At 37.8% G+C, this 11688-nt stretch overlaps 2 protein-coding genes across 2 annotated transcripts in view; both read right to left on the reverse strand.

The window, feature by feature from the left end:
* Positions 1-436: 436 nt before the first annotated feature.
* On the reverse strand, positions 437-1354 carry LOC308258053 (olfactory receptor 4A15-like; the record flags this gene model as incomplete). The annotated part of the gene is made up of 1 exon (XM_080688295.1): positions 437-1354. One exon carries the CDS (start codon positions 1352-1354, stop codon positions 437-439), a length of 918 nt encoding a protein of 305 aa, XP_080544421.1.
* Positions 1355-8597: 7243 nt separating this feature from the next.
* Positions 8598-11688, reverse strand: part of LOC308233766 (olfactory receptor 4C12-like) — a gene marked incomplete at both ends in the record, with an annotated part of 35232 nt that continues 32141 nt past the window's right edge. The window contains one exon of the mRNA XM_080640711.1: positions 8598-9473. Coding sequence (XP_080496837.1) covers positions 8598-9473 — 876 coding nt within the window. The remainder of the gene's footprint in view (positions 9474-11688) is intronic.

Genomic DNA, 11688 nt, shown 5'->3' on the forward strand with positions numbered 1-11688 from the left:
ATTAGGAAATCATGAAAATATTAAAAATATATTTTGATCATTGGAAGTATTCACAAAATAAATGTTTTTCATCATGACCCAGTTATTAAACCTGAGGAGACATTTACTACAGTTAAATAATCACACATGGCTTTCCTGGAAGCAACAATTCTTCATTAAAATAGGTGCATCCTAGCCGGTTTGGCTCAGTAGATAGAGCATCAGCCTGTGGACTGAAGGGTCTCAGGTTCGATTCCAGTCAAGGGTATGTACTTCGGCTGCAGGCTCAATCCCCTGGCCCTGGTCAGGGTGTTTGCAGATTATATCTATCTCACATCAATGTTTCTCTCTCTCTCTCATCCCTTCTCTTCAACTCTCTCTAAAAACCAATGGAAAAATATTCTCTGGTGAAGATTAATAACAACAACAAAAATAGGTGAAACATTTTTCTGCTGCCTCATTTTCTTCTTCTGATCCAGAGTTTTTTCATGGCACTTTTCATCTCTTCGTTTCTTAGAGTATAGATTAAGGGGTTCAACATAGGAGTGATAATGGTGTAAAACACAGCCAAGGATTTATCAATGGGTAAGGTAGAAGGAGGTCTCACATACATAAAAATACAAGGGACAAAGAAGAGGACCACCACAGTAATGTGGTAGCTACAGGTGGATAAGGCTTTGCGCCTCCCTTCCTGACTAAGAGTCTTCAGGGAGTGCAGAATGACCCCATAGGAGATGAGTAACAGCACAAAAATGACCACACAGATGGACCCATCATTGGCAACCACAATGAGGCCAATAACATAGGTGTTAGTGCAGGCAAGTTTTAATAAGGGATACATGTCACAAATGAAGTGGTCAATGACATTGGGGCCACAGAAGGGAAGGTTGTAAACAAAGAGAAGTTGAACTATAGCATGTAAAAAACCTCCAACCCCGGCCAACAGTAGCAGTACAATACACACTCGTTGATTCATGATTGTCAAATAATGCAGGGGTTTACAGATGGCCACGTAGCGGTCATAGGCCATGACCACCAAGAGTAAAATCTCAGCACCACCAAATAAGTGCCCTATAAAAAGCTGGCTCATGCAACCTTGGAAGGAAATGGTTTTCTTCTCATAAAGTAAGTCTATAATCATATTTGGGGTAAGTGTAGTAGAATAAACAGCATCCATAAATGATAAGTAGCCAAGAAAGAAGTACATTGGGGCATCCAGGCTTGAACTGACCATGACAGTCACAATAATGAGTAGGTTGCCCACCATTGTCACAATGTAGATGAACAAGAACACAACAAATAATATTTTCTGGCCCTGAAGACTCTCAGTGAGCCCCAACAGGATAAATTCTGTCACATTGTTCCTTTGTCCCATAGTTCTTTCTGTATGTCTTATTTCAGAGTTCAGGACAAATTACCTGTAAATATAATTATTACTCGTGACTTCCTGAAATCTTAGGATAATTTGTACATTCATTCAACAAAGAGGCATTATGATTTATTATGTTGCAGTAATTCCAGAGATTATAAAAATACAAGGCTGATTGAAACATGGTCCCTAACCTCAGAAATCTTACAGACTAATGAAGAGGCAAGTAATTGGAGATATATGTGAGGAAAGGAGACATTATAAGTGAGTTGCCACAAGTAGCTTTCCATCTGTAAGTTTAAAAAGGTCATATTGCTTATACCTTATACAAAAATAAAAACTGAGTAAAGGTTTAATTTTAAAAAAACTAAAGATTTACTTCATGTTTACTTTCTAATTAATAAAATAGATGACTTTCTATACTCTAGAGATGGGAGAATCTTCTTAACTTATCATTGACATCCCAAATAGACATTGTTCAAATTTTTTAAGGATTTAGTAATAGATACCATAAAGTCAAAAGACAAAAGTAGTTTGGGGGGGGGGATTTACATTTTAGAGGACATACACAGAGTTAATATCTAAAATAGACTAAGAGCTCTAAGTAATTTAACAAATGAAAGATAAGCAAACCAATAGCAAAGTGGGTGAATCAGAGAAATAAAGGAAAAATAAATCGAAATGGCCAAAAAACATACAAGATGCTGAAACTCACCTGTAGAGAGAAAAGTAGCAATTGAAGGGTTTTCTTGCTGCAGAATTACCTTGGATTTTTAAAAAGTCATTCAGTCAAGTTTGGCAGATGCTACAGCATCCTCTAATTTTTAATAGATTAACAAACAATTCCTAAAGAAGATATTAATTGAACTTATCACAAAATTTAAAAATATCTGCCTATTAAATATCCCCAAATAGTTATACTTGAAATTAGTTTCCAATAATACTGAAGTATATACATAATATTCTAACCACTTTGCTGTACATCTAAAACTAGTACAGAATAATATTGAATGTAAACTATAATTGAAAAATAAATTTAAATTTTAAAAACAATACTGATGCTAGAAAGGTAAATTTATTCTGGATCTTTATAATATGAAAATATACAAAAGAGTATTACAGAATTGAATTAATCCCCACATATTCTACTAATCAAAAGGACATGGCTGAGGTATGAGAATTTACATAGAACTATTTTTTTTCTTTTTTTGATATTTATTATTAAATTGATTTGGGTAACATTGGTCAACATGAACATATAGGTTTTAGGTGTGGTTCAAATTTAATGAAGTAACATTGGTTAATAAAATTATATCATTTCAGGGTTACAATTCTATAATACATCATCTGTATATTGTATTGTCTGTTCACCACTCCAAGTCAAGTCTCCTTCCATCACCATTTATCCCCCCTTTCCCTCTTCTACCTCCCGCTGCTCCCCTTTCCCTCTGGTAATCACCATACTGTTGTCTATGAGGTGGGGGTTCTTTTTGCTTAATCCCTTCACCTTTTTCACCCAGCCCCCTTACCCTGCCCTTCTGACAGTTGTCAGTTTATTGTCTGTAATTATGAGTCTGTTTCTATTTTGTTTGCTAGTTTGTTTTGTTCATTAGATTCCACATATAAGAGAAATCATATGGTATTTGTCTTTCGCTGACTGGCTTATTTCACTTAGCATAATACTTTCCAGGTCCATTACATAGGAGAACTTCTAAAAGACTGAATTTTCACACCACCAATGTATCGTTCAAAGCCTACAAAGTTCAGAATCGTATGTATAAATTTACTTCCTGAGTTACCTGCATAATGAAAGAGCCATTCAATTCATGTCCTGGGCTGTGCTGCTTTCTCCCTTGTCCTGAATGCACTGATGCCATCTCTGTGGACAGAGAGCAACATAGCACATGCACCATCACTGGAGCTCAAACTGTTTCCATGTGACCAACTCTGTCCAGGCTGATAGGAAATCTGATTCACTCTGAATTTGATTGTGAACAGAGACCCAAAATATCCATTGCTGGCAGAATTTGTCCTAATAACAAACAAATGTTAAACCAACATTCTGATGGGAGAAAAAAATGTATATGAGTTATTTAGATAAATATTTTGCAGTTTGTGTTTTGTAGCAATAAAAGTGAAACAGCCTTTCCAACATCATGATTCCTAATCAGTTATACTGACCTGTCTTCATAGAGCATTGTTGATCATTGGGTTACCTGAAGGATGGAGAATAATTCCATGTATATTCTTTATGTCTTGATTCCATCATTTCAATTCCCGAAAAAGCTAGTCATGTGAATACTGACACTGACAAACACTTTCTGAAGTGAGGGACAAGGTCTATAAACATTTTATCTACATTGGAACTACAACACAGGTTACTGAGTCATTCAATTGGTACATCTCCAAGGGTGAGTCTTCTCTAATTAAATTCATTGGGACCTTCATCATAATATTGAGGGTAGATTCTGCATCTCCAGAGATGCCACCAGGATAATCACCATGCAGAACAGGACTTACAGAACCATGTCCTTGGGGAAAATCAGAAAGGTCAAATGACCAAAAGGGGAAAGTCCAGTCTGGCAGAAGCAAAGTATGCATAAACTCTCTTATTTAAATCATGACCTTTAGCTCATTGTCTCTCATCCCTGGACACAGTTAGATAAACGCCATAGATCCCTCTTCTTGTGTCTTCCTTGAACACACCCTCTATAGTGGCTCCCTGCTCTCTGAGTCACTCTACATCACATCACTTTTTCAGCACTTTTCACTCTGAAAGCAGCTTGATTTTTATGCTCACTTACTTAGTGCCTATGTCCCTCCACTAGAAAGTGTTATGTGGTAGCCCTAGCCATTTTGGCTCAGTGAATAGAGAGTCCGCCTGTGGGCTGAAGGGTCCCAGATTCAATTCTAGTCAAGGGCACATGCCCAGGTTGTGGGCTCGATCTCCAGAATGGGGCATGCAGGAGGCAAATGATCAATGATTCTCTCTCATCACTGATGTTTCTCTCTCTCTCTCTCTCTCTCTCTCTCGTGTGTGTGTGTGTGTGTGTGTGTGTGTGTCTTCCTTCCTCTCTGAAATCAATAAAAATACGGGTTTTTTTTAAAAAAAGAAGAATGTGTTATGGGGTACATTTCATTATTCTGACATAGACCACTGTGTTTAAGGTTGCAACTTCTAAACCCAAAATACATGAACTCAAATCCCTTTCAGGCATTTTCTAGGTCTAAGATCTACAGAAAACTATTTAAACTTTCTAAGCATCAGCTAATTCTTCTGGAAAGCATTACTTGCTTTCATCAGGCTCTTATGGGGATTAAACAATAACTTGTCTTTATAGCACCAGCCAAATTGCAGTAAATAGCAATAGCTTTTATTGCAATTACTAATTATTATACTACAGATTTCTTATTTTCCATAAAAAGTTTATTAAATTTTGGGGTCTTGCTTAAACTGATTTTAATGTTGTAGACATTCCTTCTTTTAAAGTGAACTCTTTATGCAGTGAATCTCATCAATCTCACATTAACCTGAGGCCTTTACTCAGAATCCAGAAAGTTCATCATGATCTCCTAATATAATATCTACAGAGCTGAATAATAAATGTAAACCATAGAGTTTTTCAAAAGTCTAACAGAAATGGAGCACTGATGAAGAAGTGAGGGAAGCAACAAAGACAGTGACACTTATTAAGTACCCACTGATAGACAGGCACTATGAAGTATGCACTACCAATTCATCATATACATGAACCCAGATTAAAATCAGATTTTGATAGCTTGTGAAATACTCGCAATGTTACATGAAGTAATGAGACAGAAGTCAATACAAGTTGTGTGAACTCCATACCCAGAGTTCTGCTGCTAACAGAGGCTGAATTAACCTAAAACACATAAACATCCTTGCCTGAAGTGCAAGGGAAAAGTTAGCTCACATGGTATTGGTCATATGAGGAGGTACCTCTTTTACCTAAGGAAATAAGGACCAAGGCAAGATACTTAGAGGTCCTCATCCAAACAGAATGAGGCTCTTGCTAGTTCAAGAAGAAATATAAGCCAAGATCTGCCCCTATTAGAAGTAGGGTCAGCACCAGCCAATAATTTTTTCCTTTTACATATACTTTTATAAGTTTACTATGTCCCAGGAACTTTCATAAGCATTTAACATATGTAAACTCATTTAACTGGCCCCAAAATTTTATGAGATAGGTATTATCATTACCATTTAAAAGATAAAAAATAAGGGGTAAAATATATTTTTGTTTTGCAATTGCAAAGGTACTAAGCTTTCACTGCATGATTTACAATGAATTGATTTTCAGAGAATCTGCTCTGAAAGACCTTAAGAAGAAAATGCCTTAAAAAGGTGATTTATTAATAGGCTAGAGATGCACACACAATCTATAGCACTATTGCTTAGAAACCTCTGGATAATTTGTTTAAAAGGCATATATTCCAATCCAACAGCAGTCCTACTGAGTTAGAATCTCTAGAGCTGTATCCTAGGAGTGTGCATTTTTAACAAGAATTTCAACTGATTCTGAAAGCACACCAAAGTTTGACAACCAAGTGGACAATAAATAAATCTTAATGGGATATTTTAATGATAAATTTTCATCAACGTACTTTTATGTGTAGTGTTCAGTTTGTCTTGAACCATGAAAATTATATTATTTTCTCTTTACCACTGAAAAGATGAAGTTATTTGATGCTGTTGTGATTATTTCTCCACTGGAATCACCTTTGGATCCAAAGCTTCTTCATAGCATTTTTCACTTCTGCATTATTAAGTATGTAGATTATAGATGTTATCATGGTATAAAACACAGCCACAGCTTTATCATTGGGAAAAGCGATCATGAGGCACAGATACACTAATATGCAGGGCACAAGAATAAGATGACCACCATGATGTGAGAGGCACGGGTGGAGAGGGCTTTGTGCCTCCCCTCCAAACTGTAGTTCTTTTGAGAATACAAGACAACCACATAATAGACCATCAAAAGGAGGAAGTTCAGTAAGCAGATGAACCCACCGTTGGCATCAACAAAGAGACCAAGGGTAAGAGTGTGCATGCAGACAAGTTTCAACAAAGGGTACAAATCACACATGAAATGATCTATGACACTGGGGCCATGGAAGGGCAGCCAGACTGTGAAGAAAATCTGAATTCTTGCATGGACCAAGGCACCAGCCCAGGCCACTGCCACAAGAAAGCTACACACCTGTTGGCTCATGGTGGCGGTGTAGTGCAGAGGGTTGTCAATGGTCACATCGTGGTCATAGGTCATCTCAGTGAGAAGGATCATCTCAACAGCACCAAAAAGAAGCTCAGTGAAGACTTGAGTGATACACCCTCTAAGAGAGATGATTTTTCTTACAGTAAGAGTGTCAGCTAGCATTTTAGGGTTCATGGAGGAAGAACAGTAGCCATCTCACTTAAGACATAGTGGGACAGGAAGAAGTACATGGGGGATCCTAGGGCCCTGCTGGTGCTAACGGTGATCATAATGAGCAGGTTGCCTGCCAAGGTGACCAAGTAGACTATTAAAAACACAACAAATGAAAATTTATGAATCTCCATATTTTGAGGGGAATGAATCCTCACATTATTCATCTTCTCCATCAATTCAGTTCAGGTGACAAGTGACTTACCTAAAAAGAAAGTCATGCTCGTCCTCAATAATGATACTATCTCTTAATGAATAAATATATCCATGGAGTGTCTTACTTCCTTAGATTTACAGAAGACAAAAACAAATACAAAACTATATCAACTGTTTAATTCACTTAATATAGACAACAATATAGGTGCTATTTTTTTTGTTCTTTATAAGTTCCTGATTTGTTTTGATTTTCTACAAGACAATGTATAATAAAATCAGAAGAGAAAAATACTATGCATTGAGGTTTTTTAAAAATTATTATATAAGGACGCATATGTAATACCTTAATCAATAAATAAATTTTTTTAAAAGTTATTATATATTGATTTGAGGGAGAGAGAGAGAGAAAGAGAGAGAGAGAGACATCGATAAACTGTTGTCCCATTTATTCATGCATTCATTCATTGATTGAATCTTGTGTGTGCCCTGAATGGGGATCAAACCCTGAACCTTAGTGTAGCTGGATGATTCTCTAACCAAGTGAGTTACCCGACTAAGGCTAAGCATCAAGTTTTAAGAGTCAGCCTGGCTGGCATGGCTCAGTGATTGAGCATCGACCTATGAACCAGGAGGTCACAGTTCTATTCCCCATCAGGGCATATGCCTGGGTTGCTGGATCCCCAGTGTGGGGTGTGCAGGAGGCAGCAAATCAATAATTCTCTCTCATCATTGATGTTTCTCTCTCTCCCTCTACTTTTGTCTCTGAAATCAATAAAAATATTTTTTAAGTTTTAAGAGTCGGTCGATGATGTGGACATATATTTGGCAGACTCACAAATATACAAAGATGCATGTATTTTACTCCAAAATTACTAGACATATTTACCAGTAAAAAATCCAATTGGTTCTATTAGTTTAAGTCATATAAAAAGAGTCAAAGACATATAAGGATTCCCTCATAAGCCATACTTTTCCCTAGGGTTAGGGTTAGGGTTAGGGTTAGGGTTAGGGTTAGGGTTAGGGTTAGGGTTACAGGTGAGGAAACTGACAGAAAGGTGAAGCTATCAAAACAGATATATCAGAAAGCCAGTAACCAGAACTGACCAATCTCCTAGATCATGTCCTTAACTGTTGTTAACTTCTAAGCAATGATGATAGATCAGATAACCATAGTAGTTACCATGTATTGAGTCAGGGACTGTGCTGGACCCAGTTTATTGTCTATAACTAGTTCTGGCCCAAGGCAATCTGTTGAATTTCTCCCGCAATGAGCAACAACTACACCTTCTCCAAAAGATTGGAATCCCAATGGGAACCAACATCTCAATGTTACATAATAGGATTATTTAAACACCAATCTAATATTCTAGATTTATGCCTTTTAGCTTCTAAAGATATTTCAAATTTCCAGGCAACTGATAAATATTTATTGATTAAGAAGCAATAACTTATGATGACAAGAGTGTGGAATGGGAGACAGTAAGTCTGTATTCCAGTGCAAGCTTTAGCTCTGTGCTTCAGTGGCTAGCTGCAAGTATCATCCAACCTCTTCTCAGGTGGATGACTTCATCCATAGGTCTAAGAGGTTTGGGCTAGATTACCTCTTACTTCTATCTGTAATGCTCAATGATTCCATTTAATCTTTATCTGAAAAAAGTCACTTTTTTCCTCCAGAGCTTCCTCATAGCATTTTTTACCTCAGCATTTCTGAGTGTGTAGATTAAGGGATTTAACATGGGAGCCACCATAGTATAAAAGACAGCAACAGCTTTATCCACAGGCAGTGTGGTTACTGGGCGCAGATACACAAATATGCAGGGCACAAAGACTAAGATGACCACTGTGATGTGAGAGAGACAGGTGGAGAGGGCTTTGTGCCTCCCCTCCACGCTGTAGTTCTCTAGGGAGCTCAAGATGACCACATAAGAGACCACCAAAAGGAGGAAGTTCAACAAGCAGATGAACCCACTGTTGGCAGCAACAAAGAGACCCAGGGTGTGAGTGTCCATGCAGACGAGTTTCAACAAAGGGTACAAGTCACACATGAAATGATCTATGACATTGGGGCCACAGAATGGCAGCCAGACTGTGAAGAGGATCTGAATGGTTGCATGGAGAAATCCTCCAGCCCACGCCACTCCCAGCAGGAGAATGCATAGCCTGTGGCTCATGATGGTGAAATAGTGCAGAGGTTTGCAAATGGCGACATAGCGATCATAGGCCATCACCGTCAGCAGGATGATCTCAGTAGCACCAAAAATGTGTTCTGCATAGACTTGAGCCATACAACCATTAAAAGAGATCATTTTCTTTTCATGAAGGGAATCCACAATCATCTTAGGAGCTGAAGAAGAACAATAGATTAGGTCTATCAAGGAAAGGTGGGTCAGGAAGAAGTACATGGGGGAGTTCAGAGCCCAGCTGGTGGTAATGGTAACCACAATGAGCAGGTTGCCTGAGAGTGTTACCATGTATAAGACCAAAAATAACAGAAACACGACTTTCTGCATTTGGGGGTTCTGTGTAAGTCCTGTTAAAATGAATTCAGTCACATTCCTTTTATTCTCCATCTATGTGGTATGAGTGATAAAAACTCCAGGAAGGAATGCTTTACCTTTAAAAAAAAAAAAAAAACAAAGAAAGGAATAAAAAATGAACTTAAACCAGTGATAATGATAATCAATAAGTCAAATATAAATAATCAGCCAGGTAAGTTTAGTGTAAAATCTATTTCCACTTATTTGATGAGGAATACACATATCATTCAAGTAAACTTCAAGATAGTACTTAAAATTAATTTTCTCAATTATTAATTGTCACTTTTTGCTAGCCCTCAGATTCCTTTATTCTCTATATCTTTTTTATTTTAAATTTTATTTTATTTTATTTTTCTATAACCTTTTATCCCTTCTATGCCCTCAATTACCACACTGGCATCCATGTCCATGAACTCTCTCTTTTTTTTTCTTCTCTATCTACAAAAGCCTAAAATGCAAATTGTCCCCACAGGAGTTCGACTGGGAGACCAATCGCTTGCTGTGACGTGTGCTGACCACCAGGGGGCAGTGCGGAATGAAGGAAGGCCCCAGCTGGCAGCCAGCAGCCAAGGAAAGGAGGCCCTGACCAGAAGCTGGAAAGAAGGCCCTGGCCAGCAGCCAAAAGGCCCCAATTGGCCCTGATCACAGGCCAGGCCTAGGGACCCTACCCATGCACGAATTTCGTGCACCAGGCCTCTAGTATATTAATGTATTCCCAAAGCACGGAAGCAGTGAAGGGTAAGACAAACTGCCTATGTTACACATGGACAAAGTACATAGTGAGGTACATGGGAGGGAAACCTTTTTCAGGTGATTCCACAAATGTTTCATTGAGAAGCTAGCCTTAGAGTTCCAAGCCCCAGGATAGTGGTCTCCCTTCGACATCACCCACTGCATTGGAGAATCCTTCCAGGGACAAGAACCCTTGAGAAGAAAATTGAGTACACGTTTACCTAGCAATTGCCAACTCTCTTCTAGAGAAGATGGCCCTTGGGAGAACCAACAACCGACTACTGCTATGTTTTAATAAATTTCTGGAAGTCTGTGCCAAAGATTAGATTTCATTATCAAAATCAGATAAACTTGACTCATTCATCATCATTATTTCACTTATTACTTCAGTTTCTTGCAAACCTTAAAGTAATCCAAATATTTTTGAAACACTTCTCTTTTACAATTTCATCTGCCTCCTTTTGTCCCACACCACACAGAAATAGCTTGGCCTTATGTCAAAATTGATGTATTTGATGTTCGCTTGGCAGATTAAAGCACAGGATCCGTTCCTTTTCTGTCCTAGTTCAAAAACCAATAGTGTGCCTGTTACCAAACTCTCTAATACCCGTATTTTTAAAGAAAGGAGAAGTGGAGAAAAGTGTTGATCTAGCAGAACGACACTGATCTTTCATAAAAGGGCCCATGGACTGCATTTAAAAGGCAAAGAACTAAGCAGACAAACTTCTTCTACATGTTCAAACATTTTGAAATATAAACTTTTATTATAACTCTAAATAGCATGAAGAGATTTATTTCCACACCATGTAGTTCCTATAATGGTAGTTCATTTTTGTGGAGTGTTTGCCATGTGCTAGGCATCATACTAAGTACTTTACATGCATTATCTCATTTAGTCTTCACAACAATGCTTTGAGGTTGGTACACAATTATCTATATTTTGAAGAAAAGAAAACTGTGGTTAGGAGAAAGCACAAAGTCATAATGGTTTTTAAAAAAAAAAAGCAAAGGAACCTGTATTCAAATCCAGGATGTCTATCTCTATCTTTAACATTAGTATTTCTCCAGCATAAATCCAATTTACTTCTAGGAATCAACAATGCCAGAGTTTGACAGTGGGCTGGTAGCTAACACCATCACCTGTGACCATATGAAATCTGTGGCAGTGCTTTTGTTAACTTATAAAATGTTAATGAATTTGAGGGTTCACTGGACAAGACCCTAGAATTGCTTTACATTAGAAATCCTTCAGAGCTTTTCATTTTATCAACTAATACACTCTTTAAAGATAAGGAAACTGAGGCCCCGAGATGTGAAGTCCAATGAAACACAGATAATTGATTAGTTTCAGATCACAATAAGAATACAAATCTTGCCAAAACCGGTTTGTCTCAGTGGATAGAGCGTCAGCCTGCGGACTGAAAGGTCCCAGGTTCGATTCCGGTCAAGGGCATGTAACTTGGTT

The sequence above is a fragment of the Plecotus auritus genome (assembly GCF_963455305.1).
Source record: "Plecotus auritus genome assembly, chromosome: 9".
NCBI classification, from domain to species: Eukaryota; Metazoa; Chordata; class Mammalia; order Chiroptera; family Vespertilionidae; genus Plecotus; species Plecotus auritus.